Source organism: Canis lupus, chromosome 8, assembly GCF_011100685.1.
Source record: "Canis lupus familiaris isolate Mischka breed German Shepherd chromosome 8, alternate assembly UU_Cfam_GSD_1.0, whole genome shotgun sequence".
In the NCBI taxonomy this organism is placed as follows: domain Eukaryota; kingdom Metazoa; phylum Chordata; class Mammalia; order Carnivora; family Canidae; genus Canis; species Canis lupus.
The window spans coordinates 2,030,523-2,053,265 of NC_049229.1; the positions used below are offsets into that span (position 1 = coordinate 2,030,523).

The 22,743-nt window shown below is 60.0% G+C and overlaps 2 protein-coding genes across 12 annotated transcripts in view; one reads left to right on the forward strand and one right to left on the reverse strand.

Moving 5' to 3' along the window:
• ITPK1 (inositol-tetrakisphosphate 1-kinase) overlaps positions 1-22,743 on the reverse strand; it is a 179,739-nt gene that overhangs the window by 5,147 nt on the left and 151,849 nt on the right. For 5 of the 8 annotated variants that reach the window (XR_005363022.1, XR_005363021.1, XR_005363020.1 and 2 more), the window contains exon 10: positions 21,180-21,342. Coding sequence is in view for 4 of the 8 variants with exons in the window: in XM_038544133.1 (XP_038400061.1) it covers positions 21,180-21,342 (163 nt within the window). In the remaining 4 variants the exon portion in view is untranslated. Of the gene's footprint in view, positions 1-14,856; positions 16,961-21,179; positions 21,343-22,743 lie in introns of those variants that run through there. The other 3 variants (XM_038544132.1, XM_038544131.1, XM_038544134.1) reach the window with 1 other exon arrangement.
• CHGA (chromogranin A) lies at positions 825-12,280 on the forward strand. 4 transcript variants are annotated; one of them, XM_038544136.1, is made up of 8 exons: positions 825-1,050; positions 1,732-1,778; positions 4,119-4,212; positions 5,035-5,103; positions 7,135-7,230; positions 8,334-8,759; positions 9,423-9,913; positions 11,787-12,280. In XM_038544136.1, exons 1-8 carry the CDS (start codon positions 1,005-1,007, stop codon positions 11,868-11,870), a joined length of 1,353 nt encoding a protein of 450 aa, XP_038400064.1. In that variant the 5' UTR covers positions 825-1,004; the 3' UTR covers positions 11,871-12,280. The 4 variants fall into 4 exon arrangements, with proteins under 4 accessions (XP_038400064.1, XP_038400066.1, XP_038400063.1 ...); XM_038544138.1 differs by having other exon boundaries at positions 8,334-8,753; XM_038544135.1 differs by having other exon boundaries at positions 966-1,050; positions 4,119-4,218.

Sequence of the window (22,743 nt, forward strand, 5' to 3'; positions counted from 1 at the left end):
CGGTGGCTCAGCGCTGAGCGTCCGCCTTCGGCCCAGGGCGCGGTCCCGGGGTCCCGGGGTCCCGGGGTCCAGTCCCGCCTCGGTCCCGGCACGGAGCCCGCGTCTCCCTCCGCCTGGGTCTCTGCCTCTCTCTGCGTCTCGCATGAATGGATACATAAAATCTTTTTTAAAAAAAAGTTGTTAAGGCCCAAAACTGGGTTGGCAGTTTTGGGAGAAGAGAGACCTTCTCCAAGCAGGGGGTCGGGAGGCCTCTCCTGGGCCCTCTAGGTACGTGAGGAGCGCCAGGCGGCGGGAAGGCCTCGGGCTCCGAGATGGGGGGTGGGGGTGGGCGTGGGGGTGGGGGCGCGTCCCCGTCCGCGTCCCCGTCCGCGTCCCCGTCCCCTCCCCGTCCCCGTCCGCGTCCCCTCCCCGTCCTCGCCCCCGTCCGCGTCCCCGTCCGCGTCCCCTCCCCGTCCCCGCCCCCGTCCCCGTCCCCTCCCCGCCCCCGCCCCCGTCCCCGTCCCCGTCCTCGCCCCGCGGAGGGCGTCTCAGAAGCATAAAGCGGCGCGTAGAGTCGGCGGGGGCCTCGGGCGCTGGGGGCCCTGGGAACGAGCCGCCCGCGGACACAGCAGCCGGCGGGACCGTCGAAGGTGCAGGGCGACAGCGGCGGGCGGCGGCGCCCAGGAGCACGAGGAGCGAGCCTGAAGGCGGAGCGAGCCGCGGCCGGACCCCCAGGGGTGCGGGCGGGGGCGGGGGCGGCGCGATGACGTCACTTCCGGGGCCGGGGTATATAAGCTCGTGCAGGCCGGGCCCGCGGAGAGAGGTGGGTGGGCCGCGGGCGCTGGCAGACGGGGAAGCCGAGCCCTCCGCCGCGCAGTTCGCGCCAGCGCCGCTGCCACCCGCTCCCAGGCCGCGCGCGCCGCCAACCCTCGCCAGGGTGCCCGCCGGTGCCGCCCCCGGACCGCCCGCCGCCCGCCGCCCGCCGCCCGCCGCCCGCCGCCCGCCGCCCGGGCCTCGGGCTCGCCATGCGCTCCGCCGCCGTCCTGGCCCTTCTGCTGTGCGCCGGGCAAGGTGAGCGAGCGCGGGCCCCGCCGGCCCCAGGCCCAGGCTCGGCCCCGTCCCCCGCCTCCCGCGCGGCGAGCGTTCAGCACCGCGGACAGCGCCCCGCCCCCGGACCCCGCGGAGCCCCGGCCCCAGCCGCCCGATGTGTGACCCGGGGGTCGGACCCCTGGCGCCCCCTCCCGTGTCTGGGCTCGGCGTCTCGAGTGCCCGGGGGCCAGTCCTGGCCCGCGCCGTGCTGCCCAAGGTCATGGGCGAGATGGGACCGCCGCAGGCTCCCGCCCTCCCGTCTTTTGCTCTGGGCTTCTCCCTCTCCTTGTCGTCGCTCACAATCCTCCCCCTCCGGGGTCCCTCTTCCTCTCCCCGCCTCCTTCCCCACCCCAGTCCCACTCAGCCACTGGCCTTGTTTTCATAGCACTGGCCTTCAGCTATCCCCCACCTCCCACAAACCCAGAGCAGGAGCTTTCCCAAAGGGAAGCGTCAGGGAGCTCAGTGCAGCCCCTGGGGACCATCCCCACGGGGGCAGCAGCCAGGGAAGGGAAACAAAACCAACCCCAGCATCTCAGTGGGGGCGGGGGGGAGTTTTGAAGGAGAGCACGGGGGTGAATGGGCCCCCTGTGAACCCAGTCAGGAAGGATTGGGCTCTCCTCTTGGAGCAGAGGCATGACCCCAGCTCTCTCTTTCTCTTCCCAGCCATTGCCCTTCCTGTGAGCAGCCCGGTGAATAAAGGGGACACTGAGGTAAGAAGGGGTACGGGAATGCCCCAGGGTAGTGGGTGGGAGGCCCCCATGAACACCTCACAGCCAGGTTTTGGTCAGCTGCAGGAGTGAGTCTGGCATAAAGCCAAGAGCCAGCACTGCGGCTGCTGAGCCTGGGGACAGCTTGTAAAAGAAGATATCAAAGATTGCTAGATTTCCCTGCCATCCCGCTGTGGGGACTTCCCCAGCTTCTTCTGAGCTGGGTGTGCTGCCGATGGGGCCTGGCTCTTAGCTACTGGGCCAAGATGCCAGGCTTGTTGCTGTGAATGCTCCAAATCTGCAGGCCCTGCATGAGCTGCTGGGGGGCACTTCTCTGTGGTTATGGTTGTCCGCAGACCTGCAAGAATGGTCTTGACTTCTCTGGCTCTGGCTTCCCTCTTTGAGCTTCTCCTCCTCCTCAGGCTCTGCCAGCAATCCCTCCCCCCGCCCCAGCCCCCCCCCCCCCCCCCCCCCCCCCGGGCTGCATAGGCCCTCAGGCCCCAGCTGTCCCAAAGGCCACGAAAAAAACCACTCTTGAGCACCCACTCTTGAGCACGGCTTCTGCACCCAGGGGCCTGGCCATTGGGGCTGATGGTAGACGTCAGCCAGGAAAGGGCCTTAGGAGATACTAGTGGGAACCTGTAGCCAGTGAGACGATCTCTGTTGGGTGTGTACTTGGAATTCATTCATGTCTGGGCTGGGGTTCTTTTTCCAGTCTCTGGTGCTTACAGACCCTCACTTGCAACTCAGATACATTTCTACCTTTTCAGGGCCTGTTTTCTTCCATTCCAGAGGGGCTATGGTTAAACCCAAAACATCAAAGCAATTTCAACCTCTATTTGCTCAGTTATATTTCATGTGTTTTCCTTGCAGACAGGCCTATATGTGGGCCTCTACCACTGTGTGGTTTTGGTAAAATTCCTTAATTTTTCTGAGCTGCCCCTTTATCCATCTATAGTATTTCCCTTGAGGGAAATTGTGAGTGTAGGAATCATAGATGTAAGGCACCTGGCAAATAGCAGGTCCTCGGTAAATTGGCACCCAGAGCTTCCCCTCTGAGCTCCTTATTATTCTTTGGACCCATACCCAATTTCTCTCTCCCAAAGTCTGTCCTCATGGACTGCTGATTATCTGATATTCCCAGTGTAAGGTCGACAGCTACAGGGGGAGGCAGGGTACAGGCTGCAGGGCCCTTCCTACCAGATCCTTCATGGTCACCATACTGGACCCAGCAGCCTGGGGTCTGGGGCACCATAACAGCTAGTGAAGACCTAAATATTCCATCCTATGATGCTGTGACTACTGCAGCGCCTGTTTGCCAGTTTGCCATCCTCAATTTTTGGATGGGTTGCTTTGGCATGACATAAACACAGCCTGCCACCCCCTCACTCCCCACCAGCATTGCCTAATGCATGTCTGACACCTCCTGCTTCTCTGCCCTGCTCTAGGCAGCCAAAGCAGGTGGAGAGTTGTGAATCCCTCCCTTGGTGTGTGTGGCACTTCACACTTTATAGAGTGTTTTCCCATCTGTGTCTGATCACCCTGGGAGGGGAATTGGGAAAGTCTTCTTGCTCTCATTTTACAAATGAGAAAGTTGAGGCTCAGAGAGGTCAAGTCATATGTTCAAGATCACCCATTGTGGATACAGCATGGCAGCTGCCACTACCTTCAAATATCCATGTATCAGCTGCCTAATTACCCACTGCACCTTGCTGGGCACTGGACAAAACGTTCAGAGATATGGCTGCTGTTGGCCTGGGGCAGGCACCCAGGTGTAGCTGATGTGAGCCCACATCCAGCCACAGGATTTATCCCCAGGGTAAATATAAATCCAGACCATGAGGCTGTCACTCTCTGCGTGTAACAACACCATGGATTTTGGGAGAGAGTGACCCAAGTCCTGTTTCCAGACAGGGTAGAGCTAGGGAAGGTCTTTGCTCTCTGGGCTGTCCAGAAGTACTTCCTGGAGGTAGTTGACCTTTGAGGCACCTGCAAGACTAATGTACTTCTAAAAGACATACCTTAATGCCCAGGAGCAGCTTCCCCATCGTTAGAGAGACATGTGGTACTGGGTACCCAGTACTCAGCTCCCACCATGTCTCACCTTTGAGGGGTACCTGCTGGCTATATCATTAGAGTGCCTGGCACATGGCAAACACCATCTAAGGGGTTTCTATTATTGCTCTTATTGTCTGGCTGGGAATGCAGAGCTGTGCGCCTGAGACAGGCATCCAGGGACTCCTGAAGACAAAAGCAAATGGTCCTATGTTCTCATTAGGAATTTGTCCTGGAGCTGAGCCCCAAACACAAACCAGCCCCAGCGTGCCCCCACTCTCTTCCTAGGTGATGAAGTGCATCGTTGAGGTCATCTCTGACACACTCTCCAAGCCCAGTCCCATGCCCGTCAGCCAGGAGTGTTTTGAGACACTCCGAGGAGGTACAGGCAAGGCTGGGGGCGGCGGGGTGGGGGTGGGGGTGGCGGCGCACTGCCCCTGGGGCTGGGAGGTGAGGATACAGGTCTGTGGCTTTTGGCAGAATTCAATGATTTAATTCAACAGTCACGGATCAAGTGCCTGCCCTGGTTGGGCTTGTGCTAGTGTTGAAGTGGTACAGGGAGAGGAGGGGGTGGGGGGTGTCACAGCTCCTGGAGCTTGCAGACCAGCAGATAGAACAGATAGGAACACAATTAACTAGAATTCTGGGTGGAATGAAACCAGGGCCGGAGCAGCAGGCCACCTGGTCTACCCTGTGGACAGAGATGTTGTGTTATGATCTCTCCAGAGCCAAGAACAGCTGGTGCCCGGCAGATAGTCTGTAGGTTTGTGATGAGGAAAGGAGTGTTGTGGGCGTGACAAGGACGGAGTGTTTCCAACTAGGCAGTTGAGTCTTGTCCAGCTGTTGGAGGGTCCACCATTAGCACTGGGGGCGGACCATCCGGGAAGAGTCAGAAACCAACGGATAGGAAAGTCAAGAAAGGGTAGAACACGGTGTAGAGACAACCCCGGCCGCACCTGAGGGCCTGGCCTCTCCCGCGGAGGCCTGGGCGCTGGGCTGGCTGGTGCCTGACCTCTTGAGGCCGTAAGAAGCAGTGACGTTGGGAGGGCAGCCAGTTCCACTGTGTTCTCTCAAGATGCAATCTCGCGGCTGCTCCCCAGGTTTTCGGTTTCCAAAATAAACTTGTGCTCAGCTGAAAATTGATGGTAATCTCTTTCTCGGCTGTTCTCTGGAAACCACTCATAACGACTCTCCCTCCTTGCAGATGAACGGATCCTCTCAATCCTGCGACATCAGAATTTGCTGAAAGAGCTCCAAGACCTTGCTCTCCAAGGTATTTTCCAGTCTCTGCATAGGAATCTGGATAAATTCCAGTAATTGATAGAAAGCCAGGATGGAAGTTTGAGCAAGGTCCTGTTTCTCTCTGACTCAGTTATTTCCCTGCCAACATAGAGGAGGAAGGTGGGCTCTTCCCTGTCCCAATTTGTCATTGATACAGTTAAAGAGATAAAAGCCCAGAGAGGTTGAGTGACTTGTCCAAGGTCACACAGTAAGTTAAGGACATGCCAAGATGTAGCTCTCCTGATACCCTGCTGTCTCTGGGTATCAGTCATCTCGGTGGGGGTACTTTTAAGACTACGTTGCAGTGTCTGTTAACTGAAAAGCAAATTGGTCTCCAGGAAAAAGGAGGGGCCCATTACCACTTGTGAGCTTCTATTCAAGGAGTAGATGGGGAAAGCAAGGTCTTGCTTGCCCCCAAAACACAGACCAGACTCTCAGCATGTTTTAGAGTCGAGTATGTCTTTCTCTCCGAGATTCAGAAACATCCAGTGATACTCTTGGGAATGGAGTGACTTTGTGGGGGTAGTGAGCTCCTTGTCACTGAGGCTATGCAAGCAGAACCCAGATAGGATGCTGGGATGGAGAGTTAGGCTGATGTCATCCCGTGGATGCCCATGCCCAGATCGCTTCCCAGATTCCTTCACATGTGGTTCATGTGAGTCACAGAGATGTCCCTGGTACATTGAAAAAAGATGGGTCCTGGCCTTGCATCTTTCCAAGGTGATGTCCTGTGGGAAGCGGCCGCTGGCGCTGTGCCTCTCCCCAGGCACTGGCCCTCTGCCAGAGATCTGCATCTACGTCCACCGAAGTGAGGGCTCACTTTCGGGGCTGGGCTTCTGTGGGTGCGGTGAGGTGGGAGGCGCGCAGGCTGCTCTGGCCCTGGGAAGGCCGCAGTCTAGGGCCCACGGGAAGACCCACCACGAGTGCGAATGGACGGCAGGCGCCCGGTCACGCGGCCACCGGGAGCCTAAAGTGAGTGCCTGGCGCGGTGCTGGCTGGGGCCTGGCTACCACCGCCTGTCTCATCCATTTCATCTTCATTGACCCTGGTGGGTTTTTTTTAGCTAAACATTAAATATTTTATTGCAATATGATAATTTAAAACTTAAATATTGAATGACTGACTTATTACATTTAAATAATTAAATCAAGTCAACGGAGACTGTTCCAGGGGTACGTGTCCTGGTGTGTCTGCACACATGGATGTGCGTGTCCAACACGAACCTTCTCGATGCGCATGCGCATCACTGCTCTCTAGTAAGAGTACGGGATGAGGCTACGTGTCCGCCTGTCTGCCTGCCCGCGCGTCCTCCCGTCCACTCCCTCTTCTGCACTCAGACTGTCTCGTGGGCACCCGCACCTCGGCTAGCTCGCCACCCAACATCACATGGTGAGGAACGAGCCACCGGGAGGCGTGACCCGAGGCCCACAGCCGATGTGCCGGCGCCTCCACCCGCCCCAGGGATTCCCAGCCTGGTGAAAACTGCAGCAGCATCTGCAGAGGTGGCCTGGCCGGGGGGCCGTCATCAGGAAGCGGGCACGGGTGGGGACAGAGGCAGGAGCCCGGGGCCCAGGCAAGGAGAGGGCCGCCTGCAGATCCTGGCAGAAGCTCAGGCAGCTGCTGCCCAAGGACCAGGCCTGACAGGGTCCTGGAGGGACCTGGTAGGAGGGGTCCTACCAGTCAGTACTGAGGGGCCCTCACGCTCTGCTCCCCGGACCCTCAGCTCCATCTTTGTTGCTGTTGGAGGCAGCAGGCGAGGCTTGTCCTCGTTTCCCAGGTAGGAGAAATGTGTGCGTGGAGAGGGGCTGTGGCTGCGACGGGCCCTGGCTGGGAGGGGGCGGGGAGCTAGCACCCCTGCCCCCGGACTTGGCGCTGACTCATCCCACCGGGCAGGCCTGGAGCACCACGTGCCCGGTTTACAGAAGGAAAGGGACGCCGTCACTCGCAAATATGCCAGGGCTGGGCTTAGCCAAGTTGGACTTTGTTCTTCTTTTCTTTTTTTCCCCTCCTTCTCTCATACCAGGTGCCAAGGAGAGGGCACATCAGAAGAAACACAGCAGTTCTGAGGATGGACTCGCAGAGGCTCCTGACAAGCAGAATGACCAGGCCGAGCGGAAAGGTCAGTGCTGCCAGTCTAGCCAGAAGTGGGGGAGAGAGGATGTAGGAGCAGTACTTATAAGGATTGGGAGGGGTTAAGGAGCCCCTCCGTTAGGGCCTGTCAGGCAGCTAGCTCTCATTTTAATCTATCCTGCACAAATGGAGAAACTGAGGCCCAGCGTGCTTTAAGCAGCATCACTACAGATGCACCTGTCCCCCGGGATCTAGTGGTGCCTCAGCATCAGTCCTGTTGTACGAGGATCCCAGACTCAAACACTGAACCTGGATCATCTTTCTTGAAGCCAGAGAGCTTCTAAGGTCAAAGAGATCATGGCTTAGGTCACGGGGGATGCCCCAGGACTCGTCCTCCCACTTGGCAACAGCCACAAACCACCTCCGCTGGGCCTGCCCTTTGCATGTGGAAGGTGGGGGGACAGGCCAGTTCCAAGGATCAGGGGTCTCTGAGGGCTTTCATTTGGGGAGGCAGCTATGCGTCACCTGCATGTGGCACTTGGAGGCCCTGCCGCTTACAGACAGTGAGCATGGACAGGTCACCGTGCCTGTCCACGGGTCGGGCAGCGTTTCTGTAGATAGGATGGGGACACTTGGACCTGGGGGCCCAGAGTCAAGTGGTAGAATGTACTTGGTTACACTGCTGGGTTTACTTTTCCTGGTTAAAAGGTACCTTCAAGGCAGCCACCAGAAAATGCCTTTTAACGAACCCATACAATTAGGGATGGAGCACTTCCAAAGGACACTCAAGGCAGAGAAGCTCATGTGGAGGGGAGAACAAAGCTGCAGCAATGGTGTCTCTTACACAGAGAGGTTAAGGCACTTGCTCAAGATCACATAGCAATTTAGCTGATGTCCTAATTTTTAGTTCTGGGATCATTTTCAAGGTCTTTATTTTTTTTAAATCACTTCCTGCTTTAAGAAGTAGAATTACAAAGAAAGAAACACATACCCATTGTGCTGGGGTCAGACCCAGACATGGAGCAGGTAACACTAATTGTCATGAGTGTCTCAGGTGGGACTCACTGGAAGCCCAGAGATTCAATGACTGAGTTCTGAAATCGGGGGAGACCCCAAGTGCAGCCTGGTCCTCAGGGCCTGTTGTTTCTGCAGAGGTGACGGGAGAGGCATCCCCCAAGGATGCTGTGGAGAAAAGAGAGGACTCTAAAGAGACAGAGAATGATGGAGACACAGACGGAGCCAGGCCCCAAGCCTCCCAGGAGCCTGGACGAGGGCCCCAGGTCGAGGGGGACAGCCAGGCCCCAGGGCAGCAGGAGGCTGCCAACACTCACTCCCTAGCCAGCCTTCCCGGCCAGAAACACCCAGACTCACAGGCCGAGGAAGACAGCGAGGGCCTCTCTCAGGGCCTGGTGGACACAGAGAAGGGCCCGGGTGCAGAGCAAGGGCAGCAGGCAAAGCGAGAGGAGGAGGAGGAAGAGGAAGAGACTGGAGAGAAGGCTGCGACTGAGGAAGAAAACCCCACGGAGGCACTTAACCCCCACCCAAGCCTCGGCCACCAGGAGACCCACAGGGGTGAGAGTATGTATGATGCCTGAGGCCTTAACAAGTGCGTGGGGGAGGGGGGGCTCACCCACACTCTCATTCCACCTCCACTGCAATCCTGGGAGGTCGGTATTAGCTCTTTTCCACCTGGAAAACGGGCTCGGAGGGGTTAAGTAATCTGCCCAAGCTCACACAGCTGATTTGTAGTAAAAGCAGAGATTCCAGCCCAGGTTTGTGTGACTCCAAACCCTGCATCTCTCACTCACTATTCTACACGGCCCCTCCCCTCCAACCCAGGAGACGAGAGGGTGAGTGGGAACAGAGGGACAGGTGAAAACGGGCTGGGCTGGGGGACGGTGTCAGCTTCACCCAGGGTCTAGGGGAGCTGCTGGCTCCTCAGAGGGCCTTGTCAGGGACCTTCCTGGCTCCCCAGCTGGGGCCCCGTGATCGGGGACTTCTGGGAGGAGGGGCCCATAGAACACGCAGGCTCTGGCCAACCTGCCTCTGAGCTTCGAGAGGCTCTTGCAAAGTGCGGTATCAAGGCAGCCTTTGCCTCCAAGTAGGATCATCACGGGGAGGCTGGGCTGGACCTGGCTGTGGTCTGCGGTCCCAGCAATGGCCACAGGCCCTGGGGAGCGGCAGGGGCCAGCGTGGTGCTCCCGCCTTCATTCTCCTGCTCTTGTGCACCACCTGCTCCAGGTTGGCCCGAGGCTCAGGCTGTGGACGAAGCCGGGAAGACAGGGGCTAAGGAGGCTCGGCCCCCTGAGGGAGAGGGAGAGCGGGAGCACTCCCGGCAGGAGGAGGAGGAGGAGGAAGAGGAGGAGATGGCAGAGGCCCCTCGAGGCCTCTTCCGGGGCGGGAAGAACAGGGAGCTGGAGCAGGAACAGAAGGAGGAGCAGCTCTCCAAGGACTGGGAGGGTGCCAAGGGATGGAGGATGGACCAGCTGGCCAAGGAGCTGACGGCCAAGAAGGAGCTGCAGGGGGAGGACGAGGACGACGACCCCGACCATTCCATGAAGCTCTCCTTCCGCGCCCGGGCCTACGACTTCAGGGGGCCTGGGCTGCCGCTGCGTCGAGGCTGGAGGCCGACCTCCCGGGAGGACAGCGTGGAGGCGAGTCTGCCCCTCCAGGTGCGCGGCTATGTGGAGGAGAAGAAGGAGGAGGAGGGCAGCGCCAACCGCAGGCCAGAGGTTGGTACGGGGCGGGCTCCAGCCCCAGGCCAGGCCTCCAGAATGCGGGCCAGCCAGATGTGCGGTCCTGCCCCGCGGAGGGGACATGGCCAGTCCTCGGGGGTCTGAGCCCGAAGAGGCACACAGATGGGGCGGGGTGGGGGGCTCTGGGGAGCGGGGCAGGGCCGGGAGGGCAGGGGGGTAGGGGGGTGAGTGAAGTCTGGCTCACAGGCTGCAGGCGGCTTGGGGACATGTTCCGGGCAGGTAGGTCTCTGTCCCGCAGCGGGAGGGGCTGGAGTGAGTGCAGCTGCGCAGAGGGAGCTCCCAACGGAAAGCGCCAGGCAGGGGCCGGCCTGGGGAGGCCCGACTGGCCCCGAGAGTGGGTAGGGCCAGGCCCGGGGGCCCTAGAGGACGGGGAGGCCAGGGAAGCCCCTGCACTCTGATCCAGCAACACCCCTCCTGGGAGGCACACTTTTCCCCCTAGGTTCAGACCCTGCCTCCTCTCCTGAGGCAGGGCCGGCCACGGGACCTCAGGCCTGGTGGGGAGGGGGTGAGGGAGGCACGGAGGCCCCAGAAGACCTGGGTTCTGCCTCTTGCCAGCTGTGTGACTTTGGGCAGGTCATTCCCCTTCTCTGAGCCTCTGTTTCCTCCATCTGAGAAATGGGAGCAAGGTGACCTTCCTTGCTCACCTCATTGTTGTGGTCGGAATATAGGAGCATTCACAGCCTGGCTACAGGCAGGGCTACCCCGTTAGTTCGATGGTGTGCTGGGACGTAGCTGCAGAGGTGAGGAGGCGGAAGCTGGGTCCCCGGCGGGCTGGCGACACTGCCCTGCAGCTGGAGGCGGCCTTTGGGGTCTGTGGTCCAGCCCTTGCTGCCCTGCAGGGCAGGGACCTCTCTGTGGCCCCAGTGCCGTCTGCCCATCCTGACACAGACGTGGCTCCTTCCTCAGGTCCCAACCATCTTTCTGGGCTGTGACCAGGTTCGTGGTACCTCCTTGGCAGCCGGAACCAGGATGCATCCCCAGGAAACTGCCCCCACCTAGCTTTGGTCCAAGACAAGCCTGGGCACCTCTGAGCACCCCCCCCCCCCCCCCCCCCACACACACAGAAGCTGGAGATAGCGGAGTGCCGTGAGGGGCCTGCCAGCTTCCTGTCTCCACAGGCAGAACAATGGGGACCCCAGAGCCACGAGGGCAGGGCAGGGCCTCCTCCCCACCAGCCCCAGGGTCTCCTCAGAAATGCTCCAGCATCACAAAAACTCACGCCTCAGGGGCTGCTCCAAGACAAAAGCTCTAGGGCCCCTAACCATGGCCCGGTGGATTACTCCCTGTCCTGTCTGGCATCCAAGGTCACCACCGGGGGCGGGGCATGGCCTTCCCTAACTGCGGCTCCAAGTCCCAGGTGTGTGGACACAGGTCCCAGCTCTGGGGGTCCTGGCAGCTCCCCGAGGCTGCAGCGCAGAGCAGGGCTCACGAAGGGCTGCCCTGCCTGGCACCACCCTGGCAGCCAGAGCTTGGGGCCCCTGTGACTGGGGCTAAGGATCCAGGCCCAGCCCCCAGCAGGTAGAGGCCGGGCAGCTCCTGTATCCCCACAGCCCCTCAGGCCAGGAGGAGCACTGGAGGCTTTGTGTTCCCTGGGTTCACCCAGAGCCACCAGGGAGGAGGCCACTGGGGGTGGTGGAGTCAGGCCCTGTCCCCTCCAGTTCTCTGCACAGTAACCCCCAGTAACCCCAGCAGGGCAGCATCTCTGTCCCCACGGTGTGAATGGAGCAGAGAGGCCGAGCTACCCATCTGAGACCACACAGCGGCCACGGCACAGCCAGGCTAGAGGACCGCGCCCTCCACGCCGCCTGCCTGTCCTGGCCTGACCTGATGTTCGTTTGTTCTCTCCTAGGACCAGGAGCTGGAGACCCTGATGACCATCGAGGCAGAGCTGGAGAAGGTGGCCCAGCAGCTGCAGGCGCTGCTGCGGGGCTGACCCACCGGCCAGCCCCCCCCCCCCCCCCCAGGGCCCCAAGGCAGCCGGTGGTCCTGGCTCTGTTGTTCCCCCCGCAGGTCCTGGCCAGGTGCGGCTGCTGGTAGGGAGGCCGCTGCAGCCTGCCCAAAACCCAGGCCACCCTGGCCCCCTCACCCCTTTCCTCCTGCTCCCAATTCCTGCCCCTGTGCGCCCCTCTGCAAGGGCGGACCCCTCCACGACTTTAACCGGTTGTCTTTTCTCGCGAGACACAAGCAGATTTCTAGAAGTTTCCTTCCCACCATCAGAGCCATTGGGTGCAACTGCAATAACTTCTAACCTTTTGGTGAAAGCTGAGAATTCCTGACTGTAATTTATTCTTTACAAAATTTATCTAAGGAAAAATAAATCTGCTCTGGGCTCTTTCTGGTTTCTGTGACCGTTTCCCCCTCTTGACTCAGAGTGGGGGAGGGTGAGATGGGTCGGATTCAGGCAAAGGGACAAGGGGAGGTTTACTTCCCTGGAGCAAATCCTTTCTGGGCTACTTTTTTAGCCATGGGACTCTGGGTCCGCGACTTTGCATCCCTGGACGTCAGTCTCTTCATCTGAAAAATGGAATACTTATTTCCTCATCAGATGGTGACAGGGATTCAAAGGGCCCAGGGCCACAAAACCATGACGATGATGACATGAATCCGTGAAGGGTCTTGGCCACCTTGGGCCTCACTGATGAGGCTGGCGGGGGGTGCCCACTGCGACTGCTAAGCACCCCGAGGCACAGAGGGACACCCCCACGAAGAGCTGGTGCCATAAGACGTTTATGTCTTCACACATTTCAAGGGTGTGCTCCACCCCCAACAGTGACAGAAATGACACACCACATCAACCGTGTTCCACCAGGCTGTCAGATATCAAAACACCTGCTACCGAGGCCAGTTAACAGAGAAAACAAGAGGTCCCCTTGTCCCTGAAATAACCCACCCCAAAGATGGCCACCTGCGCTGTCATAATCACGTGGAGAAGCCAAACCCAAAGGGCCGGCAGATGTGTCCTGGCTCTTACAGAAGCCGTGACTCTACATACAGGATGTCCATTCGTAGAAACATCGTATGTGTGTATGTTCACAGATCAGATACAGAGCTGCTCAGGGTTCTGGGAAATGTTGCTTGTCGCTGGTGAGGAGGACTTAGCATTTGTCACAAAGCTCAGGTGTCACAAGAAACGCCACATTTTTGGTGAAGTCGCCATGCGAGGAGCTTTTTGAGAAAAAACAGATGTTGACAGGGTGTGATCCCACCAACAGCTCTGGAGGGAGAGGTCGGCCTCTCCGGCCCTCAGGTCACATCATGGATAAGCCTGCAAGTGAAGGGGAAAGGCAATGCTTTCTGGGAAAGGCCCCTGGGGGCCTGGGGAGGGGCAGGCGCTCGGGAGCAGGAGAGGGCGGCCGGGTCCAACCTCACTAACAGTCCTGGGAACAGCTTGTGTCTGGGGCGGGCGGGGGATCACCCCCAGCTCACAGAGGTGGACGCCCTTTCTCGCGGAGGGCAAGACCAATGGGAGCGCGGCTGCTCTGGAACCTTAGCCACGTCGATGCAGGCTCGGGCTCAGGCTCGGGCTCCTCAGGCTTGGGCTCGGGCTCGGCAGGGAGACGCGAGGGCTAGGGCGCAGCCAGGCTGACCCGGGAGGTAGAAGCCCAGCCGCTTTGTCAGGCATCAGGCCAGCTCTCTGCCTCGTGGCCAGCCAGCACGTGGTCACGGAGCCATCAGGGGTCCCTCCACGTGAGTGAATGTCCAGGGGCAGAAGCACGAGCACACCCCAGGGGCTTGAGCCGATGTGGGCTCCCAGATCAGGACAAGGACACGCAGTCTCCCTGGCCTCAGAGCGGCTCCAGGCCCGGCCCACCCCACCATGCACTGCAGAGCTCCGACGACTACCTGGGGAAGGACGCCAGGCCAGGACAACCCCGGGGCCCTCCGGAGGACAGGGTCAGGGGCCTGTGCACGGTCCGCAGAATCGCAGCATCTATAAGCAGACCTGATCCCAGGGTCCTGCTCCATACTGCCCAGCGCTGAGACCTTGCAAGACCTTATCCAGACCTGAGACCACACTGCCCAGCGCTGAGACCTTGCAAGACCCCTGCCCCCGCCCTGCCGGCACTTGTTCCTGGAGCCCTTGACATCGGCTGTGTGCTCAGCAGCCCCGGGCACTGAATCCCCTGAAGACCCCTACATGCCCACCATCTGGCAAAGGAAGCTTGGGAATGAGAGTCTTGACGTCCTGATTCCCGCAGGGCCGCTCCAGGCGCAACGCGTGCACAGCACAGCCGACCCCCCCATCCCCGCCAGGGGCCCCACAAGGTTCCAGGGCCTCTGGTCCAGAGGCAGCACCAGCGACCCTCAGGAAGGAGCATCCTAGTGGCTGTGCGTTTCCCTGACACAGACACCGCAAAGCCTGAGGAGACAGGAGGTCTGTGGAGTGTCCTGGGACCCACAGCTGTCAGTGAGCCCCAGGGACCCCGCGAGGGAAGGTCTGGGGCCGGTGCACCACCACCGGCGACTCATGCTCCCTTCTCATCTGCTCCTGAGGCCCCTCAACCAGAGATGGCCAGTGTTTGCTGGACGGGTTCACAGCCGGGGCAGGAGCAGCCTGTGTGCTCCAGGGGCAGGCCTCCCCTCTCCCACCACCTGGCACTCCCAGTCTTTAGGAAGCGAAACCCTCCCTCGATTCCACTTCTGGAAACCATGGTCACCCTGCTCGCCCCCCGCATCGGGGCCAGTGGGGGAATTACTTGCTGCGTGGGCCCCGGAGCCGAGCTTGGGTGACCTGAGGGGTGGACCTCAGGTACACAGGAGCACGGAAAGGCCTTGGGGGTCACATGCCCCCCCCCCCCCCGCCTGCCCCCTGTTCTGAGGCAGATCAGGGTTGGAGTTTCATTTAAGAGAGTAAAACTGTTTTATTAACAGTCCAGAACAATGGAAATTTTTAGCAACATTTGTAAACACGTGTGAAATGCGGTTTGATTTCAGTAGTTTATTTTGGAGACAAAGCAGTGCAAGAGGCCAGCCACACTCTCCCGCTTCCCCGGGGCTCAGGGTTGGACTAGGAAAGGCGCCATACAGACATTATAATCAGGGTTCAACACTCAAGTCGTGTAAACGCGGTTAGTCAGTGGGTCCTCGGGTCACGGGGTTCCTCAGCCGGCCCAGCCCTGCCTGATGGCGGTCACCACCCGGCCCTTCCTCTGCCGGAGGGTGGGCGACCCCCCACCCCGCTGAGCCTGAAGGTACTGCCGCACACCCAGGCCTCGCAGCAGCGTCCTCACTGGGCCACAAAGGACAGCCTGGAGGCCTCTCCCACCTTCTCTAAGTAAAAGGGTATCTGAAGGTCATGCTCACCGGGTCCTTTGCATTTTGCCTTGGTTCACCCTGTCCCAGGGCTGGCGAAGGTCCTCGCTGGCCACCTTCTCTGCGGAGGGGCAGGTGGTGCCCCACCGGCACCGTGGGAGGTGCCCGAGGCGCTGGTGGCACCTGCCGTGCATGGAGGAGGGGGTGAATATTTCCTCACTCCTGGGGCCGCAGCTCCCTTCACACTTGGCCGGCTTTGCGCTTGGGGCTTATGGTGAGTACAGGAGGGCCCGCAGGGCAGGTGTCAGAAGACGTGAAGCGCAGAGGCAGCCCTCCTGGCCATGGAAGCAGGCCTCAGCCACCTTGATGCCAGGGGGTGCACTGGGTTGACTTCTCAGGCAGGCAGGCCCCACTGCGGGGCGCAGGGCATCCAGCCTGCCCGTCAGAGGTCTCTGGTCTCAACTGCTCATCACACAGGAGGACGCTGAGGCCCAGCAACACCTGGGGTGATCTGTCCAGTCACAGCTCAAATCCTTGGCACAGGCAGGATCAGCCTGGGGCCCCTCATGGGTTCCAGGAGCCATGTGTGGTCAGGGAGGGAGCCCCCCGCCCCCCTTGCAGGGCTGCATGGGACCCATGCTGAAGGGCCTGGAGGCCTAGGGTGCCGGATGTGGAGACGGGAAGCCAATTCAAGGCCTCGGCCTCCCCTGGGAAGCATCGTTTCGTTAGTGGGCCACAGGTGGACCACAGCCCAGACCCTACGTGGGACCCCCCTCAAGGAAGGAGTGGGTGCACCTCCTGCTTCATCTAGCTCCTGCTCTGGGGAGCAACACCCAGCAGCTCCCCTGGCCACAGCGTGAGGCCCTGTTCCTCCCACAGCTGTGGAGGTGGCCAGCAGGAGGCAACAGAGAGGGGGCCGGGCCTGCGTGCCGGGGGCTGGAGAAGACAGGAGGAACCCCTCGTGCACTGTCGGTCGCCAAGCACCCAAGCAGGGGCGGCCCCCACGGGGTCCACAGCAGCCATGGAGACACACAGACGTGGATGTGCACACGCACTCGTACACACATAGCAGCCGCACATGCATACGCACAACCCACCTCACACTCAGACCTAGTGTTGAAGACACAACAAGTGTCAACCCAGTGAAGACATCTGCACAGCAGGTACCAGGTGGGATGTCCATCTTCCCCGAGGCTGGACCACTGGGGTGCCCTTCCATCTCCCCCTCCACCACCCCTTATTTCGATCATGACATCAGCAAATCAGGTTAAAAATTAAAAATAAAAACCAAACATAAAACAAGAAGAATCAGATCGCTGGGAATTCTTAGTAGGAGCATCGCTGCTGGGAGCTGCTTGCCCGGCAGGTGCACCCCGCGGCTCACGCCGCCCTCTGGTCCTGGGCTCCATGGCTACTGGGAGGAGGCCTTAGTGGCCAGTGAGGCCACGCAGTGCTGCTGGAAGCTGGGGGACACGGCTGCGGTGCAGCCAAGTCTCTGGTGTGGGAGCTTGGCAGTGCCGCCCGCGCCCATGCCGCCCGCATCGGCCTCCGACGTCCAGGGTGGGTCCGGGCCCATCATGCTGCCACAGCAGCCAGGGCCGGCGCTGCACGTCCGCTCGCCTGCCAGGCTGCCTGCCTGCTCCGCCAGGAGCCTGCTGTGCCTCAGTGGGGCCACATCCCCTGCGGCCGCTGTGGCTGTGCTCTGGCCCTGCAGGACGGTGGCCACGTGGTTCAGGAGGTCTGTGAAGAACTCGCTGACGCCCTCATAGCCTGTATGTGGGGGAGAGAGATGGGGTGGGGGGGGGCGTTGAGCCAGGTTGGGGTGTCAACATGGCCGCAGACAGAGCAGGCCCACCTTGGGGCTCTTAGAGTCACGGTGGGTGTGCTGAGGACCGAGAGACCAAGGTGTGGTAGGTAAGGGGACAAATTGGAGCTACCAAGCCTAGACTCAGAGTGGGAGTGGGGCCCAAGGCTAGTTCTGGAATTTGGCTGAGCCCAGGGCGTGAAATGCTATTACGCTGGAGTGGACGGGCAGACGCCCTGCATCCTGTCCCTCTCAGGCACAGCTTCGTGTCTCATGTATTCACCCCCGCCCCCCCCAGTATGCTGTGATGCACGTGGGGGAAAAGGCGTGGAGGGATGGGGGACAGACACGGGCGATGGGGCATGAGGCATGGGGGACGGGAGACAAGGCACGGGGGACAGGGCTCAGGAGATGGGGGGAAGGGGCCAGGCTTGGGGGGTAGGGGGACGGGCACAGGGGACAGGGCAGCTCCAAAGACCCACTGCACACATGCTCTATCACAAACAGCTCCTTCTCCACGTGGCCTCAGCTTCCTCCTCCGTAAACCGCGAGATCTCGGGGGGAGACTTGACCCAGCGACCCTGGATCGACAGCTATTGCTCTGGGAACAGTCTGCATCCCTCTCACCCCCAAGTCCCTGCGGGGGGACCGCTGTGCCACATCTCGGGGCATCAAAGCCAGCAGACCAAGACCAGGCCCCCAAGGGGCCCCTGCGTGCCCACAACTGAGCCTTGAACACAGTGGGGCTCGGGCTCCCCCACAGCCCATGCTAAACCCCCAAGACAGACACGAAGGCAATGTCAGCCAACTGCTCCTCAGGCCACCACTGAGCGCTGTGCCATCAGGGCCAGGACTCTGCCTACTCCCCAAAAATTTCAAAGACATCAGTGAATGGGCACCCAGCACCGTCCCAAACCAACCAAGGCCTCCAGGAACAGGGCAGAGAGTGTGCGCCTGCCTGGAAGGGGCTCCAGGCACTGCTGACTCCCCACATGACTGTGACCTCCACCACAAGGTGGGGCAGGGCAGAGGGAGCAGGACCCTCCAGGATGGCCCTCACTGCTGTCGACACAGGCTGGCTGAAAATAAGCCTCAGGAATGGGCAGGGCGCACTCGTTGTCACAGAAGAGCCCCCCCAGGGCCAGGTGGCAGAGGCGGCCTTGCCTGTCCACCATCTGACTTGTCCAGCAAATAACTGCTGTCGTTTTGAGGTGCCCAAGGCTTCAAGGGGAACACAGACGTGCCCACAACAAAAATAAAAATGGGTAAACCAGCTGACATGCCCCGTGCTTCTGTGTGCCCTTGCTCACTTTTCACAACGCTGTTCCCATTCTGCAGATAAGGAGACTGAGGCACGGAGTCAGGGACTGAGCCCATCAGCAGGGGGATGGATGCGGGAATGCGTGTTTGTGTTGAGGATTCCCAGGCTCAGGGAGAGTCAGCCTGCGGGCTGCATGCACAAGGGCCCCACTCGTGGCCTCTTCACCGCCCCAGGGGCTGGGGCCCAGGGATTACCCAGGGTTTAGAGGAGGTAAGAGCTCCCAGATGGCAGAGCCGGGACCTCAATCAGCCCTTTGGTACTGTCTGCACCCAGAGTATCACGTGGAAGCCAGGGAAGAGGGGGTGGCCGGGGCCTCCAGGGGGGTGACAGCGGGTGCACGGCTAGGTTTCCAAGGGAGAGATGCAAATGGAGGGCAGAGAGCTGGACAAGAGTCAAGCCAACAGCAAGGAACACAAGCTGGCTGCTTAGCCAGCACTCTGTGGCCCCCAGACACGGCCCAGGGCTGGGTGTGTGTGTGCTTCTGGGGCTCCCAGGGGTGGTCTGGAGACCTGAGGCTGACCTGGAGATGACGGGGGAGGCCCCTGAGGTCTGCCTGAACTGGCTACCAGCCACGAGGCCAGCTCCCGAGGCCTGGGGAGCCGACTGGGTGACAACTAGCCCTGCGGGGCAGCAGCTGGGGGCCAAGCCCCGGGCCAACGTCCTCTCCTCGTCTCTGCAGGTGGGAGTCACGGCTCCCGCTGTGCACAACAGACACTGACAACATCCCCGTAGGTGGCTCGTCCCATCACAGGCTGTGAGGGCAGAGCCAGGATTTGAACCCACAGCTTCAGCTGGGAGGCAGGAAGCCATGCAATAGGCGGCAGGGCTCCACTCCTAACTCCTAGCATGCGTGGGCCACAGGTCTTGGGCAGGTCAACCGGCCCCCACCTCCACGTGCCCACAGGTAAGGGCACCATAAGAGCTCACTGCATGCCATGCTGTGAACACGAGAGCAGAGCTCTCAGCACAGGCCTGGTGTGCCACTAGTAGCTACTGCTCCTGCTCCTCCCCATGACCAGCGGCAGCCTCCTGGACGGGGTGCCACTGCCCACCCAGGGCCCCGAAGTGGCCTTCCCCGGCGTGCACCCCTCAAGATACACCCCGAGTGCTCCAGACCCAGGCTCTCCTGGACACGGCCTCCCCTGGGCTCCCGGGCATTCCCCTGGCATCGGGCTCCCTAGGACAGTTTCTGCTGGGCTGTGTGGCCAAGGTGCTCCGGCTGCCGTGACCCAACCTCCATTCCCGGCCCCACCTGGGTGGCCCTTGTCTCAGCTTCTGTGGCTGGGAACCTCTCCGCCCATGCTGGCTCACAGTGTGCTCCTCTGGGCACATAGGATGTGGAGCCAGAACCGCGCTGGGAGGGGGTCTCTCAGGACCTGCACAAAGCCAAAGCTCAACTGCAGAGCTCCAAACGCTCACCACGTCCCACCTCTATCTTCCTAGAGCTTCTACCCCAACAGCCCTGCATCGCCCCCTTCTTGTCCTCCCATTAGTCTGACTCGGCTCCCACTCTGCTGTCATCACCCGTGTCCTCCCTGGTTTAGAGCCTCTGATATGTCACCATTGGTCCCCGACGCACCCTCGATTCCTTTGGTCTCTCGTCCTGTCACTTACTCATCAAAATCCCACCTCTGGCAGCACCCAGGTCTCTATCTAGGCTGTACCCACAGCGACTGGAGAAACACAGGCCACTGTCCCTACCGGCTCACTCTTACCTAGCTCAGAGTGAAACCCCATGCTGTCACCACACCACATGGCTGGCTCCTCTCATGCCTCCTCGTCCCGCCCTCCACCCCCAGAACCCTGGGTGGGGGTAGGTCTTCCATTCCTGCCGGGCTCTGCTCCCATATCATCACCTTAGGGAGGAGCCCCAGGTACCCCTGTCCTTTGAGGGCAGGGCTCTGGCAGCCATGGACACACAATGTGTCTGCAGCATCTGGGACACATAGTAGGGCCTCAACACATGTCAACCAATGAATGACAGAGAGCCAGCCAGTGGTGTCCAACCAGCCTTGGTTTCCTTGGCTGTGACTTGTGATGGTGGCTGAGCCTGGCTGCACACTGAGTACAGTGTCACATGTCAAGCACCCAGCCTGCGGTCCACACAGCCAAAGCCAGCTGAAAGGGTGAAAGAGTCAGCCTTGGGGTACCCCCATGGAACATGGGCCCATCCCAGGACCACCAACCAGGGACAGCACGGCCACCATCCCTGCAGGCGATTGGGCCTGCCAAGGGTTCTGTGGGTCCTATCTCCCCTGAGCCCCTTGCTGGATCCAGACAAGGGAAGCATGGCAGAGCCAGGCTGTGTCAGCAGCCCTGAGGACCCGGCACATGCTTCCTGCCTCTGGACTCTGGCAGACAGCAGGGAGTGGGCGTCGCAGCCACAGGGAACCAGCCAGCACCAAGGCCGGCCCCAGAATCACTGCTTAGGGTCAGGCCAGGAGCATGGTGCTGCTGCCAACCTGTACCGTGACCTGGGGTCATTTCTCCGTCCCCAGGAGACTCGTTCCCGGCAGGTAAACCGTGGAGGGTGTGCTTCCTCAGGGTTCTCTCCACTCTCTCAATCTACAAGGACCCAACAGATGAGCCGAGGGTTGGTGGGCCAACAAAGGCTCATGCTGACAACACAGGGTCAGGTGAGGAGAGTGAGATGTGTTTAGTGCAGGCCCACTAAGCACCCCGTGTTCTTCCTGGCTGGAGGCACTGACCTCATTTGCCAACCTCACCACATGCTATAAACCCATTTTGCAGGTGAGGCCGAGGCCTAGAGGGACTATATGGGGTTGGGGGGCGCTGGTCCACCCGTCCATCGCCCAAGGTTACTGGTCTATAGGCTGAAGGTGCTTCCTGGCCCCACCACTTACCTGGGAAGGCGTTGATGTCGATGACTGCGTGCTGCCCGGTCTGATTGTTGATGATGATGTCAATCCCGAAGAGTGACACACCCAGCGCCTGCCGAAGCGCCCGGGATAGCTCCTGGATGACCTCGTCACTTGGCCGCTCAAACACACCCTCGATCTTGTCCAGCTGCATGCGTGCACACACATGGAAGTCAGGTCTTCCCTCCAGGAGGGGTCAACACAGACCTAGAGTGCAGCACTCACACAGCTGCTCCTCAGCCCCACCGACAGCTGGGCAAGTACTAAGTGCTCATTACCTCTCCAGTCCCTGCAACACCCAGAAGGACTGGCCCATGCGGCTCATCTGCTCTCGTCCCAGCCAGCCTGGGACAGGTGCACAGATTTTCACGGGCTCAAGCCTGGGCCCTGGAAGGGGCACTGAGGACGGGGAGCCTTGGGAAGGATTTGGGATCGGGGAACATGGATTTGAATCCTAACAAGGACTTTCTAGCTCTGTGGCCCTAGGGAGAAGTACTTGGCCTCACTGGGCCTCGGTTTGCTCATGTGCAAAATGGGACCAATGAGGCCTCTATCCTCTGCTGGTCACTGATGTGGTGGGAGAGTATGTGCCTGGCTGGGAGGAGGTGCATGTAGGGCAGGGAGGGCACTGAGTTGCCTCTAAGTCTGCCAGGAGGTTACAGAAGGTACCCCACAAACTCAGGACCCCAGTCCTGAGTCCTGGGGGCAGTAAGGCTCAGAGGCCAAATAGGACAAAGAGTGGTCAACCCATTAGAAATAAAAGCAAGGTTTTGTCAAAAACTTACATACAGAATTACCACATGAACAGTAATTCCACTCCTGGGTCTGTCGCCCAAAGCCTGGGAACAAGGACTCCTATGCCCCTGTTCATAGCAGCACCATCCACAAAAGCCAGGGGTGGAAACACCCGTGTCCATCAACATTGTTGATCTCTCCATACAAATATACAAATTTGTTTTCCACACCATGGCACAGCCTGGGTGAGCCCTGAAAACGTCAGCTAAGTGCAAAGAGCCAACACGACAGGTCACCTACTGTATACTTCTGTTAACATGAGAGGTCCAGGAGAGCCAAGTCACAGACATGAAAGGCAGATTACTGCTTGCCAGGGGTTGGGAAGAAGAGGGAAGGCTGATTGACTGCTTAATGGGTACACAGTTTTCTTCTGAGCTGATGAAAATGTCTTGGAACTTGGTAGAATTGTTCACTTGACTATAGTGTACGTTATGGGAAAAAGAACCATAATGCTGAATCTGGAGGGCTGGGGTCAGAGCCCTGGGGTACCAGGCCTTTAACCCAGCACAGACAGCTGCAAGAGCCGATGAGAACTTCCAGTCACGCACAGAGCAAGGAGCCGCGCCCTGGGCCCCATCAGTGGGCCCTGTGAAAGCCACACTCGCAGGTTCTGCACAACCGTGTGGGCCCCCAAGCCCCGACCCTGATGGCCTGGCATACTGTCAGAAACGCTTTTGAAGAGGCAGTGCCAATCTGGCTGCAATGAGCTCTTGTCACTTAGCCCCTGCCCAAGCCCGGCTCCACTCTGCGGTCC